Genomic DNA, 18,116 nt, shown 5'->3' with positions numbered 1-18,116 from the left:
TCCGTTACTTGAAGCAGAAGGAAGGCTTCCACACCTGAGCCTCGATCCCGACATTCCGGGTGTTGAAGGAGGGCCTGGGGGCCTGCTTGGCTCGGGGAGACCAGGCTCTGGAGGGAGACACGGGGGAGATGTCGCTGCTGTAGGTGGGGCTCACGGCAGTGGGCTGGAGGCCATCCTGGCCGGGGGCTGTGTAGAGGCCTGGCGAGGAGCGGGAGGGCCGAGGCAGGGCGGGTGACCGTGGGAGGGTCGCCTTGGGCAGGCTGGGCGCCAGGTCCAGAGAGCTCGGCTTGGCGGGTGAGGCGGCTCTCGGCGAGGCCTTGGTTGGCTCCTTGATGGGAGAGAGGACAAAGAGCGAGGGCCGCAGCTGGTACGGCGGCTGCTTGGTGGGCTCCGGGCGCAGGACCCCATTCTCGGGCAGATAGCCATGGTAGAGGGAGGCAGGTGGGGTCCGAGCTGGGCTTCGGGATGCCACGCGGAGGCTGCCAGGGGAGTACTTCCAGGACGAAGGCAGGGACATAGTGGGGGAAGGGCAGCGGGCCAGCTCGGCGTGGCCAGAAGACTCTATGACGTACTTCTCCATGCGGGACTGGCGGCGGGCATAGAGCTCAGCCCCTTTCCCGGAGGCCTCGGACAGGTTCTGGTTGGGTTTGGGCTTCGGTTTGGCCTGTATGCGCGGGGACTTGAGGCAGGAGGCCCACTCGGGGACGGCATTCTCGGCCGCCGTGGGGCTGTCCCTGTCCCTGGGCGCGGGCTCCTGCTGGAAGTTGGAGGCCTCGGCCCCCAGCGCGAAGGGCTCCTCCTCCCCGCCAGCCTCCCCCTGGTCCCTCTGCCTCCGCTTCTCATCCGCTGTCTGTACCAGATCCAGCAGGTCTGGATTTGGCGTCACCTTGGGCTTCTCCACGAAGGTGAACATGGATTTCCGGCTGCCCCTTCGGGCCATAGACTCCTCCAAAATTCCCGTCTTGCCGGCGGGAACTGCCTGGCCTTTCAGATGGGAAGGCTTGGAGTCAGAGCTGGGGTACAAGGCAGAGTAAGAGGGGGGAGACCTAACCCGGGAAGCCTGGGGAGCCGTGGACAAGGTCTCGGCATAAGTGGGGGGTGGGGTGAAGTTCCCCAAGGGGCGTCTCTCCAAGGCGGGGCTGCGCTGTGCCATGGGCCGCCTCTCCACCATGGGGCTGTGAGACAGTACGTGTCTCTGTGGCCGGGGGCTCCTGTCGGCCATGCTGGGGGGCTGGGAAGCCGGGGCCTTCCCCCCGAGATGTCTTCTCTCTACCATGGGGCTCCGGTCCATCGGGCCAGTGCTCCCTGGTGCCTGGATCCCAAAGGGCCTGGCCGTCCTGTTGACCACGGATGCGGGCTTGGCCAGCGTGAGGTGGACCTCGCTGTACAGCTTGGTGGGCGTGGTGGGCGTGGTGGCCACTGCCCGCCCCGATGTCTCTTGTTCTGCTGACACCGCTGGGGCGCTGGGCTGGACATCGACGAGCAGGGAGCTAGACATGAAGTCTGGGCCTGGGGACCCGGAGCTGGGAGCCGCTTCTCTGGGGAAGGTGCTGCTGGTGGTCAATGGAGCTGACACCTTGTCGGTTAGGAGCGTGCTGGGTCTCACCTGCTCCTGGGGTTGCCCGCCAGCACACTGGGTGCTGGGTGTAGAATCTGGCACTGTGCCGGGCGCTGGGAGCTGAGCCTCCGAGGAATTCTGCTGAAGGCTAGAAAACGGCAGGCTCTGAGGGGTGACGGCCGCCGCTGGGTTCTGATTGACATCTGTGGCTGGCAGGTTGTGGCTGCCGTTAGAAGCTGGTGTGATGAGTGCGGCGCTGGGGGAGGCAAGGTTTTGGTTGACATCTGGAGCTGGGCTGTGGACCTCAGCTGGAGGCGGGGTGGGTGGACTCTTCTGGGTCTCTCGGTTCTGGGACAGGTGGAGCCCATTGGCCGTCAGCAAGGCTGCGTTCTCCTTTAAATAAACCACCAGGGGCACCTCTTCCTCCTCACTGGCCACCTTCTCCAGGTGCCGCAGCAAGCTGGCTTCCTCTGAGCACCCCTCCATGCTGTGACCAGGGACCCCTAGGTCAGGGCTCTGGCCGTCGGGGCTCCTCGGAGGGCCTGGCTCGTGAAGTGAGGCAGGACTCAGGCTGAGCCCTGGGGCATGGCCTGCGGGGCTGCGGGAGGGCACTCTCGGGGACTCCTGGCTGGGCTTCTGTGCCCTCCGGCCGTGGCTCTCCAAGGTGAACTCGTTCACCCTCTGCCGGCGCCTGTTGAAGAGCTGGACGCCTCGGGAGTTGGAGCTGGGAGGGGTGGTCAGCTGGGCTGCGATCTGCTGGCTCCGCGCCTTGGCCTCTTTCAGATCCTTCTCGGTCAGGCTCGTGCTCCGGCCCAACGCTGCAGGAAGGGACAGAGGCCGGGTTAGCAAACGGGAATGCAGAGCCACAGGGGGCACAATAGACAGACGAACAGACCATCACCCGTGACCCTCCTACAGGTGACCTCTTCCTCCAGCATCTTGATCTTTACTCCCTGTTTCCTAGAATGCCCTCTCCTCATGAAGATCCCTGGCCCAGCCATCATGGCCCAACTCAAATGCCACCCACCAGCTGTGTAAACCTGCCCTGAGGACCATTTCAGGATTAGCCAGCCCCTCATGTGGAGCCCGCAGGTTGCTGATATAGTACTCAGCCGCACTCAGGAAGAACACCTCACGCTAGCAGTCCTGGCCCCGCTGTAGCCTGACTTTTTTCCTTTCTCCTCTCTCACTAGGCTCTGCCCTGCTGGCTTTCTATTTGTTGAAAATGCCAAGTTTGTTCCTGCCCCAGGGCCTTTGCACTTGCTGTTCCCTCTGCTTAGAATGATCTTCTCCCAGGTGGCATTCCAGGTCGGCTCCTTCTTGCTATTCAGGACTTACTGTCACCTCTCTGAAGGGCCACTGTCACCTCTCTCAAGGGCCTTTCCCTGTAACCAGCCCTCTCCTTTTCTATCCCATCTCTTTGTTGATTTTCTTCATGGCATTCACCACAATTCACAATTATCTTCTTTATCTGTTTCTTTGTTTATTATCTGCCCCTCCCCCCCCCCCCAATAAACTCTAAGGGGACAATGACCTTGCTTGGCTGGTTCAGCCCTCTAACCCTGCCCCTAGCACAGAGCCTGGGCGCTCAGCAAGCACGACTGAATGCACAAATGAGCCCAGGACACTCTCTTGTGCCTTTCTTAGGGTCCTTTACACTTCCAAGCTGGTGGTCATTAGCATGAACACTGACACTTCTCTTTTTAGAACAGGCAATACATTCACATGATCTAAACAAAATTAAAAACATAAAAAAGTACACAGTGTTCAAAGACAAAAAAAGTATACAGTGAAAAGTGTCCCTCCACCCCGAGCGCCCCCATCACAAGTCAGGTAACAACTGTCATTAGTTTCTTCTATGTCCTTGCACAGTTTCTTCCCACTTTTATTTAAATAATTATTTTAAAATTCTCATATTTTAATATAAACGTAATAAATTGGGCTAATTTCAGCAACTCGACTAGAACTTTGCATTGCTTCATGTTATCCTCACAAGAACACCAGGGGACAAGCATTCCTGGCCCCTGTTCTACAGAAGCGGAAGATGAGGTCTGAAGACTTGTAAATAACTCGCCCAAAGTCACAGCAAAGGGTGGCAGAGCTGGAGTCAGAACCAGGTCCCTTTGGGTCCACAGCCCATGCTTGTTTCAAAAGGTCCCTTTGGGACATTGGGGGAACACAGTCAGCAGGGCTCAGGGTTCAGTCTGGAGCAAGAGTCCAGGGCCTGAGGTCAGGGATCAGGCTGTAGTCAGACCCCTATTAATCTGCAACCATTTCTCTGTATATCCCCAGTGCCCACCTGGCACACAGTCGGTGCTCAATTTATGCTACTGAACAATGACTAAACAAATGGATGCACGAACAAATGGACCGACAGACAGGTGGATGGGACAGGCTGTGGGCAGGATTAGCAGCTCACTCAGTGGCTGAGAAAATTCCTCCCCCACCCCACCCCCACTGTGGGAAGCTAATTAGTTCCTGAGGAATGTGACCTGGCCCTTCCTCTCCCTCGCCCTCATTAGTGCTGGCCATGACATGCTGAGTGAGTGTCCCGGGACAGTGTTTCTAGGTATCCTGCCAGCGAAGCTCAGAATTCAGGGACTCTCAGAGCTAGAAGGGCCCTTACAGAGGCGCAGTTTCACCACCCCCCCACCCCCATTTTACAGACGAGGAAACAGGCCCAGAGAGGGGTGCAAGGAGAGCTCCCAGCAGGGAGGCCACACAGAGCAGAGTGGCTGCAGACAGCAGTTTCACTGGGACCAGGCCCAGCAGCCACAGGCTGTCTGGCCCCAACCTCCTTTCCTCTTCCCATCAGGATCTGGCTCCCCCCCGCCCCACCCCCACCCCACCACGCACACGCCTGCGCCCACCTGGGGGAGATTAGGAGGGCCCTGAGAGGTTGCTCAGCTCATGCAGTGCCCACCTCCTCTGCTCTGCTTAGAAACCAGGCCTCGTGCCCAGATCCAGGCTCTGCCCCGTGCTGGCTGTGTGACCTTGGCAAGTTCCTACACCTCTCGGAGCCAGTTCTGAACTGAGAAGGGGATGAAGCACTGGCATTCGGGTCGGGAGGCTACAATGTGGTCATGAATGCCCGGGTGCGTGGGGAGGAGGGCTCATGCTACCCTGGATGACGTGGAATTGGGGACCCACTCTTCTCCCTGGAAGGGGTCAGAGGTTCTTCTAGCAAAGGAAAGTTATTCCACAGATCAGGGTCCTGAGAGAGGCGGCAACCTAAGGTCACACAGCAGGGGATTCCAGCATTCTCGGGGCAGGGGGCAGGGATTATTGCCCCAAATGACAGAGCCTCAGAGATGGCTGTCACCGGGTCCAGTGCCTGCATCTCTAAAGCCATGCCCCTGAGGGTACACACCTCTCTTTACACACTCAGTCGACATGGAGCTCACTACCCTGAAGAGGTGCCTTCCACTAATGGACACTCCTCAGCCGGAAAGCTGCTCCTCACATGAACTTCTGCCCCCGAACGCCGCCCAGAGAACACGCTTCCTCTGTCCAACCCCACAGCCCTGCAGAGACTCACAGAACACATCCCACGAGGCACGGTCGGGTGAACGTGCCCAGTCCCACTCACACTTCTTAGGACACAAAGGCCACCATCGTAGCTAACACCGGGCTCTTCCTGTGTACCTACACGTGTGCTCTACACGTACTGACTTATTTCACCCCCACGACAGCCCTATGAAGCACAAACTGTTGTTACCCACTTTTCAGTGATGAGAAAACCAAGGCTCAGCGAGGTAAAGTGAGCTGCCCAAGGTCACAGAGCCGGAAGGAAGGGAGCTGGCTCACCCCCGGCTCTGCCTGACTCCCGAGAGCACCAGCCTTTCTGGCTGGCAGGTTCCCTCCGTGCGAGGCTCATAGAAAGCGTTTCAGTTTGAATAACCGGGGCTCCAAACGGCCCTGCACTCCCCCTTCCCACTTCCCTGCTTCAGTCCTGTCCCCAGGCTGTTCCAAAGGCCATGGATTTAGAAAGTTCTCAGATGGTGGGGCATGAAGGCCCTCAGTGGGATAAGCTGGCCTGGGCGGCTTAGAGAGGGAAGGGCTGCAGGGAAGGCAGTGGGCCAGGACCTGGTGGGCTGACCCCCAGCGAGACGAAGCCTCCCCCGCTGTTGTTTTGGGACAAGAGGAACATGGCAGACAAGGCCAGGGGGCGAGAAAGCCCAGCCTCTGACGAAGCTCCCGTGCCCTCCACCCCAGCCCACAGTGACTCCATGGAAAAGGAATTTAGCAGAAGGCTTGAACCAGACCCAGCTAGCAATCCAGATGATTTTTGCCACCCTGCATAAACAAAGCTGAAAGAAGCGGCCAGGCCAGCTCCCGGCACCCAGAGTCCCCACGGCAGGGCACCAGGGAGGCCGTTCCGTCCAAAATTCCTCAGACCAGGGAACCGCCACCCCTGGCAGTGCCCAGCCACTGGGTCCAAGACTGCGCTCCCTGGTGTCAGAAAGGCAGGAAACGGCGCCTCACTGAGCCCCCAGTCTGCCTGGTACAGCCTGCACCTGCGCAAGTTACGGCAGCGCCCGCCCCCTCTCCTCTGTGCCTCTGCACGGCCAGGTTGGGTGCTGGCCCCTGAAAGACCCACCCTGGACAATGGATCAGGAGCTCTGAAGACAGGCCTTAGGAGAGGACGGGGTGGGGTAGGTGCAAGGAAGGGCTGCCGGAGGGAGGCAGGGGGCAGAGGACCAGGACCCACCAGGGTTCAAACCCCAAGTTGGGGAGGCGGACAGGAAGCCCTGAGCACACGTTAGGATGAGGATGCAATGGGGCTGTAACTATTGAGCCCTTACTACAGCCCAGGTGCTGTGCGATGCCCTCTATACTCCTCTTTTTAACCTTCCCGACAATCCCCAGAGAGAATACTGCTATTCTTCCCAGTTTGCAGAGGAAATCAGAGGTCAGAGACCTGCCAGGGTCATACAACTTGTAAGGAGTAGAGCTGGGATTCAGAACTCAAAGTCTGGCTACTGAGTGCCATTTCTTAACCACTCTGCCTTCCAGACCCTGGCTCCAGGGGGCGGAGCGGGTAGGGGCTCCAGGCAGTCAAACCCCCCATTTCCTCATCTCACGGTCAGTGCCCCGGCAGTGCCCTCTCCCCTGCATGGTCAGCTGCCAGGAACAGCTCAGGCTTTCTCCCCACTCTTCCTCTTGGGAGAAGAGCTGATAAACTCATTCTCACTGAGGCAGAAATGATTGCTGGGACATGAGAGACGAGTTTGGGAAGGATGTGTGTTGGGGTCCGGGTCCTGAGTTCTAGCTGTGTTCAGGCTGGGCGATGCCCTTCCTCCCCCAGCAGCTCTGCAGGCAGCAGCCTGCTCTGTCCACCGTCAGGCCTGTCTGGACGAAGGACCCGAAGGAGGGAGGCGGGGCAGGGGAAGGGAGGCCAGAGCAGAAGGTCAGGACAGGGAGAGAATTCAAGGAAGTGTTTCTTCCTATGCTGCCGTCAATGGGAGTATCCACCCCGGTGGGACGGGGGCAAGAGGTAGGAACAGAGACTGGCTAAAGGCAGCCCACTCTGGCTGCCTGGGAGGCTTGGCAACGGGACAGGTAAACAGGCTGGGTAAACTGCCCCCCTCTGGAGCCAGGAAGGAACCAATGGCTGGCCGCTGCACACCCTGTGGCTCAGCTGGGGGCAGGAAGATGAACTGGGCTGAGTAATGGCCTGGCTACCTTGCCAGCCCCTGCCCCGTATCCTCCCGCTGAAAGGAGGAAATGACACAGCCTCATCCTCGGGAGCGTTCTCCATCCATGCCGAAGCCCTGGTGAGTGCGACCTGACAGTCCCGGCAGCCGGCCAGACCTCTCAGGAGGAGAGTAACTCATACTACGGTGGGAAGGACTGCCAGGACAGAAGAGATGCCTAGAACAAGAGTGGGGAGCCCCAGACCTAGCTCCAGCCTGGCCACGAAAAGAAGTCACCATGTGCCTCTCCCTGGATGCCCAGAGGGGAACTGAGACCAGAGAGGGGTGCCCTATGCCCTAAGCTACACACCCCAAACCACGAAGGCACCTCTGAGTGCTCATCTTACTCACTGTGGCCGGGTCTTCCCTGCAGCCCAGTTCCCCTTCGGTGCTGAGCCGGCCTTGGTTCTCACAGCCTCTGGGAAAGGCAGCCAATCGCCTCGCTGCCGGGGAGGAAAATCCCACATCGCCAGCAACGCGGAGGAGCTGGATGTGACTTCTCTCCTCCACACATGACTCAGCCCAGCTCTTTATCAGGAAAACTGATTTTGCAACAGCCTTTTACATGGCCCCTCCACCCCCAATCTCTTCCCCCGTCAATCTACCCACTCCACGCGGCCAGATTCATCGTCCCCCGCCTGGCTCCCCTCATGTCTTCCTCCTGCCTCCCCAGGACGTGGAGGATCACGTAGCAAGCCCTCCCGGTGGCATTCAGAGCCCCTGACGTCAGAGCTGCCCGAGAGCTTGTACCTTGCTCTCGGTGCCCTCGCAATGGCCAGAGCGGTCCAATGGCTTGTGGCTCCCACACCCGCACTGGGAGTTCCTGCCTCTGCTGTGGGGTTTGCACAGACACCTCCCTGGGGATCCCTTCTCTGTCTCACATCCTCGCTACATCCCCAGCCTTCCCACCGATCTCAAATGCCACCAGCCCTCCCGAAAACTCCCCTTGGACCCCCAATGCTTTATCGGCAGCACTCAATTACCTCATCACTTTGCACATTATTCATTTTACTGGAAGTTGCCCTTCAGGGTGTGCTCACCACATGCCAGGCCCTTGCTTCATTCCCAGCTACCCATGGAGTCCCAGGACCCCATCCCTGTGCGAGAGGAGAAACGGCTCAGAGCGGTGAGCGGCTTGCTCCAGGGATTCAAACCCACGCTGGCCCAGGGTCAAGTCCAGGGCCCATCCCGGGGAGCCAGGCTGCCTCCTTCCAATGTCTGGCTTTGTAGCGATCTGGGTCTGAATCTAGTTTTGCCCCACAGACTGCAGGAGCCGGGGCAGGCCCCCCCCCCCCCCCCCCCCCGCGTCACCGCTGTTCCTCCCTTGCCCCCCACCTTCCGTGGTGCTCACAGATGACAGTGATGAGGATGACGACAGCCACCACGGGAGGAGCACCAGCTGCTGCCAAGCTAAGGGCCGAGCGTGTATTTTCTCATCGAGTCCTCACAGCAGGTCATGAGGGAAGCTCCCTCACTCCATTGGACGGAGGAGGAAAACGAGGTCCGGAGAATTAGCGAACTCACCCCAGGTCCTGCAGCCAGCAAGGGGCAGGCAGAGGGGAGCTGGAGCTGGGATCTCACTGATCCCAAGCCTGGACACCTCCTCCTGAAGAGCTCTGCCCGCAAAGCACACTCACTTTCCTCACCCACCGCCCCAGGCCCAGCTCAACTGCCACTTCCTCCAGGAAGCCCTTGTCAATCCGTTCAGATTCCTAGACCAGTGTTCTGCTCAGCCTGGCCTACGGGCCTCGGAGCAGGAAGACTCAGTGGCAGGAACTACAGGTTGAGAAAGCCCAAAACCAAGGCTGAGGGGAAGGAGGCTGTGGCCCAGCTCCCCATACCGCTCTGCTGACGGTGAGTGGGGATCAGGCAGAGCAGGATGGGTGGTTTGGGGGGAACGTAAGACAAGGGCTCCCAAGTTGGCTGTGGCCTTGGCTGGCAGCTGTCCCCACGGGCCACACGCACTGCTCCCCGCTGGCTGACCAGGACCCGGCTGTGGGGTACACCTCTGCCAGCGGAGGTGTTGCCTGGAGCCACCATCGCCCTCCTGCCTTCCCTACGGGCCTAAACATTAATCTACAATTAGATTTCCAGGGACTTGGAAATGGTGCCGCAGAGAGAGGCAGGCTCAGCCCCAGGTGCACAGCAGATTGGAAAGGGCTGGTTCACCCAGAGCCCAACCCGGGCTCCCGCCTCCCAGTCCGGCCCTGCTGAGCCTGCCCCAGGCGCTCCCGGCCACACCTCCCTTCCAGAGGAAACACTTAAGCCAGGAGACAAAAGAGGTGGTGAGCTGGCAAGGGGTGGCGGTAGGGGAAGTGACGCTTTCCCTTAAACTCTGCCTCTGCCAGGGGCAGAGCTGGGCCTCGGCCACCTCTGGGTCCACGGCCCCCAGCCCAGGGCCGGGCGCACTCTGGGCTCTCTACAAAGATGCAGCTCCCGCTCCGGGCCCTGGGGCCGCCTGGGCGGCAGCTGGTCTCCATCTTCTCCAAACGCCCCGCGCTCAGTAGAGGCTGCCCCCCAGCGAGGGTTTAATAGCCAAGTGTTGACTAGATAAATGACTGGAGGATGAGCACTCCCACAGCCCAAATCCACTCATCCAGGGAGATGAATTCTAGATTCATCTGGATCCCAGATTGTCTAGAGTCCACATCAGAGATCTAGAGGGTGGTTCATAGGCAAAGCGGAGGGACTGGGGGAGTAACAAGTCTGTGGGTGAAGAGGGAGATGAGACCTTAAACCACAGTGTTAGACCTAAGAGGCAGAGTATTCCACTAAGTGCTGGGAGAATCTAGAGCAGGGGCCCTCAAACTTTTTAAACAGGGGGCCAGTTCACTGTCCCTCAGACCGTTGGAGGGCTGGACTATAGTTTAAAAAAAAACTATGAACAAATTCCTATGCACACTGCTAAGTCGGCTGCTAAGCAGGACAGGCAGCAGCGGCAAAAACACCCGGCGGGCCGGATTAATGTCCTCGGCAGGCCGCATGTGGCCCGCGGGCCGTAGTTTGAGAACCCCTGATCTAGAGCCTCAGAGTGAGATGAGTTAGGATGAAGCAACCTGGGAAGTCTTCCTGGAGGGGGTGGCATATGCCCTAAGTCTTGAAAGATGGAGATGTAGAAGCATTCCCAATAATGGGGCAGCCCAGCAGAGGCTGGAAGGCTCAAGGCAATCTCCTTGAGCCTTCCACCCCCTCCCACCTCCCAAACCAAGACCAGACGCACAGAAAGGCACCTTGCAGAGGAACACACCGTGGGCTTTCCCAGAGGCTGAGGGTGAATGGGTTGGTCCACGCAGAGTTCCCTGGGAGCTCTGACATTAGGGCTCACCGTGCCCAGAGGCCAGAAGCACCGTGCTGGCTGCCTCAAGACTCTGGGCGGGTTGCATAACCTCCCCACCGCCTGGGGCCACTGATTCAGCTGGGACCCTCCGCCGCCTCCGCTTCCACCTCCGCGGCCTTAGCCGTCTGTCTCGGCTGCTTCCCTCTTATGGAAGAGCTGCCCAGCAGCCAAAAGCGGAGGCCAGCGCCCTGTGGTAAATTCCCCACATTCCTTCCTCACAGAAAAATAAATAACCCGGGAGAAGAACGCAGGAGGAATGGTAATGACGCCCCGGTCCCAGGCTCGCTGGCTGGAGTCGCAGTGCCCAGCGCCCAGCGCAGGGTAAACAGTGGAGGGAACCGGACCTGGGCTGAGGCTGTGTCTGCTGCTTCTGCACAGGAGGTGTCCTCACCAGCGAACCCCCCCCCCCCGGCCCCATGGAGGCTCCTCCAGGCTGTGCTCACTCTCTTGGGGTCTCAGCTCGCTGGCATCTGCCAAAGAAGGCCTGGGAATCCGCCCCTCGGTCATGGCAGGCGGCCTTGGTAGGCACACTTGTCAGGCGCCAGGCAAACGTCCCTTTTATCACTCAGGATGCTGCTTATGTTCAGCACTGTCATTACTGTATTATGTTTTGTCTCACAATTTGTGAGCTGGGAGTACTGTTACACTCACTGCACAGGTGAGAAAACGGGGGCTCAGGAAGGTTTTGGGATTCACCAAGGCTATTTGCCCAGTGAGTGGTTGGCAGTTTCCACTCCCATTTCCCCCTTCCATGTTCATGCAGCTGGACAGTCCTCATTTACCACATCCAACCAGAGGTGCAGCCTGTTCCCAAAGCATGCTGTGCAGCCCTTAGTAAATCACTTCCCCTCTCTGAGTCCCAACTTCCTCATCAGAACACAGGGACGATGGTCTCTGCTTGGCAGAGCCACTACTGAGCAAATTAAATGAAGAAATTATTTCTATAGTGTATAGCACTGTGCACACCTGAGAGGGATGTAACTTCAGCCTTTTGCACAAACCCACCTCTGTATAGCTCTGTCCGTATACCAGGGTAGGGCTCTGTCTGTCTGTCTCCAGCCCTCTCTGGGTCTGGTCTCCCTGTCCGGCTCATCCCAATCAGGCACAGCACAACTACCCTCACCCTCATCCCTTCACCCCCAGAATCCACTCTGCAGGGGGACCCCAGCATCACCGTCTACCCAATATGCTGCAGCAGAGAGGACAGGGTTTGAATGCCAGGTCTGCCTCTCGCTTGCTGTGAGGGCCCAGGCCTCCTTGGAGCAGTCCCAGGTCCACGACTCCTGGGAGGAAAGGTGCAGCCAAGGTCGGCTCCCATCACTGGGTACACAGCCCTGCAGCCAGGAGGGCGCTGAGGCCCTGGCGTGCAGAGGCCGCTGACCCTGCCATGCCCCCATGCCATTTACTAATTACCAGCATGTCTGGCTCCCCTCCAGCAGGAGAAGTCTGTGCCAGAGGAGAGGCTGACTCATCCGGCCCCGCCGGCCCCTCGTCCCTCAAACTGCAAAAGGAAAGCAGACTGGAGGTCAGGAGATTTGGCTCCAGAGTGTGTCCTGTCACAGTCTGGGTGCGACCCTGGACTGATTCCTGAGCCTTTGGGCTTCGTTTGTTCGAGTGTTCTAAGAAGGGACTGGCCTGGGCCAGTGATTCCTAGAGTGGGGTGCCCCCACACCTCTAGTGGAAGCAAAGGAGGATATAGGTGGTACCCTGATCATGAAAACCTTACTAGTTACGTAAATTTCACATGTGTATTGGGAAAGGAGCATAATAAACACACTGATCCTGTGAAAGATATATTGCTGCTTAGGGAGAGGTAAACGTGGATCTTTCAGTAACAAAAGTTAGACAAATTAAAGACAATTAGTAAGTTAGGTGGTGCCCGGACTCATTCATCGACCACTATTTATTGCACACCAGCTGGGCACTGCTCACAGCCATGATGAGGGACAGACAATCCCTGCTTGCACTCTACTAGGGGAGCAAGATAAATATATGAGTAACTAGACACGCAAGTCAGGTGGTAAATGCTATAGAGAAAGATGGAGCAGGGACTGGCGATAAATGGAGGCATGGTGTGCAACGCATCACTGAGAAGTCACATCTGAGGAAAGAAGTGGAGAAGGTGAGAGTGAATGAAGCATATGCACGTCTAGGGAAGGAGAGCCGGCAGAGGGAACAGCTAGTGCTAAGGTCCTGGGGCAGGCCCACACCAGGCAGGTTTGAGGATGGTGCACGTAACGTGGAGGTCGGACACTAGTAAGGAAAACAGGTTCTCGAATGGCCCTTCTGCCTCTGCCCTTTGGGATCTCCGGGCTCGCCTGCATTGCTACCATTTGTACACACACACACACCCTGCAGCACACATGCATTCTCAATAGCTTCTCAATGCTGGCGTGAGCTAGCCAGCGGCAGCACATGCTCCCCTGCACACCTGCCCACGCACAGAGGTGCTGCTCGCTTCACCCCTGCACTACACGAAGCAGAGTATGCACGCGCACACACACACAGAGCATAACGCCACACGAATGTGTGTGCACTGAGCACCCACAGGTGTGCACGTGGAGACACACAGGTGCTCAGGTGGCAGACTGGCATGGACGCACATGCAGCAGGTACACACCTTGTGGGAGGACACAGGTGTCCCCTGTCTCCAGGTAAATGAGTTACCGGACAACCCCTGCCTGGAGGGCACATGCTGCTGGAGAATGGTGAGAGCTCCATGGTGTGGTTTCAAATGCGATTCTCCAGCATGTCTGCGCCTCAGGCATGGTTTCCCTTTTCCAGGGGGGCATTACAATCTGCGCCTCATGCTCAAATGTCCCCGTTGCTGTGGAGAATGTCCCCTTTTCTAACACGACTGCAATCAAACGGATAAGCCCTGTAACATGCCTAGCACGGCACTGTAAATGCTACCAGCTGCTCCCAGCATCACTGCTCATTGCCGTCATCCCTGGCTTCATCCCGTTAGGATGCTCCGGGCAGCTGAAGGGTAGGAGGAAAAGGGCTGGACTGGGAGCTGCAGGCCTGGATTTAAGACTCCAACTCGTTGTGAGGCCTCAGGCAAATGCCGTTCCCGATCCAGCCCGAATCAGAAACCCGCAGAATCCATCAGGGAGTGTGACCCAAATGCAGATTCCTCGGCTCCGCCCCAGACCCAGCACCACAGAATACGCATGTGAACAGCCTCCCTGAAGGGTTCTGAAGTAGTCAGGTTGGGGACCACTGGGCTTTAGAGCCCACGATTTTATAAATGTGTTTGTAAGCAAATTAACACACAGGCAAGTGCATAATGTTAACAAAAAATGCACTTAAGAAAATAGATTTTGTACATAAATATATCCACTGATTATATACTAGCCCTTCAATACGCACGACATTTTTATGGTTTCACAGCACCGACACATCCGTCAGAGACGGGAGCAGAGCCCGAATTGTTACAGAACTTTCCAGACCAGAAAGCTGACACAGAGCAGGCCGAGGGCGCCTTGCAGAAGGCAGGTCTTCGGCTCGACCACGTGAGATGTGCCACCTCAGGCCTCACCTCAGCCCGTACGGTTCTGACTTCCTGCCCTGAGTGTACCTGTCCTTTCACTCCAGGTTTACAAAAACTCTGCACACGAATGACTTCAACCAATCAAGGTTCTCAGAGAATGGGGCCACCCCACCCAGCTAATGCCCTTCCGGTCCTAAGGGGCCTCCTCGCTGGGCAGTGCAGGGGGCTCCCAAAGCCCCAACTCCACACCTGCCGTTTGATCCGAAATGGTCCTTCTGTGCCAGCCTCGGTTTCCTCTTCTGTAAACGGGCCTCCCCGTTCCTACCCTGCAGGGTGAGTGGGAGGACCGGGTCTCATGTGCAAAGCACCCAGCGTCAGGCCTGGCACCCACCCTTCTGTGACGATGGGACACCACTAACTCGCAGGCTAGAGTGAGCCCCTGGAAGGCAGGGATGCTCTCATTTATCAGTGTACGCACACCCACCACATGTAATACATGCTCAGTAAAAATGTGCTGATGCACGAAGACATGATATCGCCAAAGCCACTCTCTGCTAGTCCTCGCTTACCGCTGTATTTCGTGACCCACTTCCCAGCGTGGGGGCTGGAGGCACTGCGCAGGGACGGTCAGGGCCAGAGGGAGGGGCTGTGGCTCCTGGGAAGTGCCCTGCACCTGCCAGGCTGTGACGGGGGGAGGCCATGTCCGGGGAGCCCTGAACGTCATCCTGTTGACTCAGAGGCATAAATAATGCACCAGCATGTTCTCCTCCGGCCACTCGTTACGCTAAGAATAGCACTGGCTACCCTTTCAGGGATCCCACGGCGAGAGAGCAGGACATCAAGTCAGGGACAAGCAGGGAAAGAGGTCGCTGGGCTCTGGACCGTCTAGCACCCCCCCTCCAAGCACATCTTTCCAAACCCAGGAGACAGAGGACCCTGGGGGTCAGAGTTGAACGGCTCTTAGAGGCTCGTGGTCAGGGGCTCTCCAGGGACGAGGGCAAGGCCTGAGGAGATGGAGCACCCCTCCCCCTTCTCCCACCAGAGCTGTTTTATCTTCTCCTCCCTCCAGATTCCCATTCTAAAAGAGCCCAGTCCTCTAACCCGCCCCTCCACCTCCTCCTGCTCCCTCGTCAGGTGGTGAATAAATACAGAGTGGGTTTCATAAGTAAAACTTTGGAGAGAGGGGAAGAGTCTATAGCTTTTGATGCTATTTTTTTTTTTTTCTGTTTAGAAATGACCGACCTAATGCACACAGTAATTACTCAGGGGTGTTGTTAAATTGCAGATTCTGATTCAGGAGGTGCGGGGTGGGGCCTGACAGTCTGCCTTTCTAAGGAGCTTCTGGGTGATGCTGATACTGCATCCATGGGCCAAACATAGAAAAACTAGAGTATTTCTCTTTAAAACAGATGGAGAAACTGAGGCCCAGAGGGGAAAAGGGATGTACCAAGAGCACAGAGCAGAGCTGGACTTAGAACACAGGCCTCCTGGTTCCCCCGAGGGTTTTGTCCTAGGAGGGCTTTGGGGTTGAAGGGGGGTGTCTGGAGTGGAATAAGGGACAGGCCTTCATTCCGCCAAAAGCTGGGCCTCTGGGCCCACAGGCTCCCACACGAGTGAAAGGAAATCGGACTACAGCCTCCTGCCCAGGAGCAAACCCTCCTGGGAGGCAGGAGGCAGCAGGTGGCCGTTCAAGTGCAAACCAGATCAATGGGGAGGAAGAGCCGGGCCGAGACTCGGCATTCAGTCACAGTCACGGTGAAGGCGGGGGGTGCAGAGGGGCCCTCAGCAGCACTGTCAGGATGGACATCGAAGGAAAGAAGAAAGGAGGCGAGACCAGCCTCCAGCCTCCCAAACCAGCACAAGGAACGGCTCCTCCTTCCTAGGATGGGCCTCAAACCCCTTCGCAGGCGCCAGGCCCTTCGTGCAGCCCACTGTCCCTTCACACACACACACCCCACCCCCTCCCCGCTCCTCTAAGGGTGCTTCACCCTCCAGCCACACTGGCCCTCCTTCAGGTGCTCAGACAGTGGCCAAATGCCTCTCACCCCAGGGCCTTTGCACTGGCTGCTGCTCTTGCCTAGACCCCTTCCTCCCCTCACCCCTCTGTTGTCCCCTTCTGGTCTGTTTCCAGGTCTAGGGAGGGCTTGTCTGCCCTCGGAGGTCACATTCCTCGGCCACAGCACCCTCTGCCTCTCCTCCAAACTCCCGTCAGAGTGGTAATTCCATCATTATTTGTTTTAGCATCAGTCTGCCTGGTCTGATCCTAAGCAGCCCCCATAGGGCAGGGACCTTGGTCGTCATTTCTCTGCTATGTCTCTGCCCCCACACCATAGCTGGGGCTCAATAAATACTTGTTGGCTGAATAAGGGAATAAATGAATAAAAACACTGCTCACATTACTACTGCAAAGCCTTCACCTCTGTGGTTTCAAGTGACCTCGCTTACCCAGGAGAAGTTGTACAGGACCTGGATTTGCAAGATTATCTGGGTACACAGCCCTCGGCCCTGCCACACTGCACTGAGCGGCCCGAGGTCACGTGGCCTCTCTGAATGCGTCTCCAGCTCTGCTGGTGGGTCTGTGTGAGAGGCGGAATCGGAGAAACCTTCTGAAAGCTGTAAAGAGCTTTAACTGGTGGCGTTACTCTGTCCTTGTTTGAGGCTCATTCAAGGCCATACAGCCAGTGTGTGGTGATGCCAAACCCCCCGGCACAGCTTAAAGCCAACAGCTGAGATTCGGGCCCACCCAGGCTCGGTGAGGGCACCATCTGCCTGGAGGCTGGGCAGGGTTGGAGAAGGCAGAGGAGAGGATAGCTGGGAGCATTTAGCCTCAGGCCCAGAGCCAGGGTGGGGTGGGCGGGGCCCCAGCGGGAACCCTGAGTGGGACCTGGCAGCTGGGCATGGGGGAGCCAACTGGCACAGGCTGGGTGGTAGCATGCTTGCTCTCCATGCGCGTGACAGTCTATTTTTTAATCAGCACCCTTCCCATCCCCCAACTCCATGTGCCCTCCCAACGGGCCCATCGCAGGAATCTTGGCCGAGACCAGGCCCCCCTTGGGGATGGGTGGCAGGGTCCCCAAGTCCCATACCCCATAGTGTCCATAAGTACTAAGCAGCCGGGGGCAGGACAGGAGACGCAGAGAATAAGGGTGCCTCCTGCTTATGACCTTGGGGCTGTCCCTGGACTCTCTGACCTCAGTTTCCCCCATGAGAACAGTGATGGGAGGCACGCCAGACTCCATGGGATCCACTCAAGCTCCACAACAATAATGACGCCCACTCCTCAGGCCCTGGCAGGACCGCCCAGGCCCACAGCACTGCCAGGCACACCTGATCCTCCCTGACCTACTCCTGAGGGAGGAGGGAAGGGGAGAGAGAGGCTGAGCTGGCTCAAGGGCCAAGCTCGGAACCCCAGTACTTTACCTCACATGGTTGTTGACATGTAAAGAAATTGGAACACCCCTGGCACAGAGTCCATTACCATAAACATGAACTATTTTCCCAGAGCGCTGGCTCTTGTCTTGTGAACACTCTTCATCTCTAAGAGATGTTATTCCGGAGGATAAATGCACGTCTCGGCTCGGCCCACGCCCCTGCCTGTGGGGCTCATCAGCCTGCCCCTCTGATAGCCCCTCCTGCGGACCCCGTGTTTCTGGAGTCTGTTGAGCACTTCCACCCCCACGGCCCCCACACGTCCTTCTCAGCCCCTTTCATAGCAGCTCAGAACAGAGGCCCGGGTCTCAGAGGAAGCACAAGAACTTGTCCAAGAGCACGAGCCAGTTAGCGAGGACGGCGAGGTTCGGGCAGCCATTCCTGAAGTGCGGGCCAGGCCCTTTCCACGGGCTGCGCCCATCCTCCCACCTCAAAACCTGCTCCTGGCCAAGCGCCAAGAAGTAATTTAAACCGAGATATGAGTCTTGAGCGAGTGTCCATCTCCTTAAGGGCTTCCTATTTAAACAGAGATCAAGACATGATAATATACTATTTAATAAGTAATAGGGTGTTTTTTTTAGCATTTATTAGCTTATTTAATTT

At 57.6% G+C, this 18,116-nt stretch overlaps 1 protein-coding gene across 1 annotated transcript in view; it reads right to left on the bottom strand.

Moving 5' to 3' along the window:
• The window catches only part of SYNPO (synaptopodin), a 59,876-nt gene that overhangs the window by 9,586 nt on the left and 32,174 nt on the right, over positions 1–18,116 (bottom strand). The window contains exon 4 of the mRNA XM_079770506.1: positions 35–2,376. Coding sequence (XP_079626632.1) covers positions 35–2,376 — 2,342 coding nt within the window. The remainder of the gene's footprint in view (positions 1–34; positions 2,377–18,116) is intronic.

The sequence above is a fragment of the Cnephaeus nilssonii genome, assembly GCF_951640355.1.
Source record: "Cnephaeus nilssonii genome assembly, chromosome: 5".
In the NCBI taxonomy this organism is placed as follows: Eukaryota; Metazoa; Chordata; class Mammalia; order Chiroptera; family Vespertilionidae; genus Cnephaeus; species Cnephaeus nilssonii.
The sequence above is the reverse complement of the archived record's forward strand: the minus strand, read 5'-3'. Positions and strand labels throughout refer to the sequence as shown.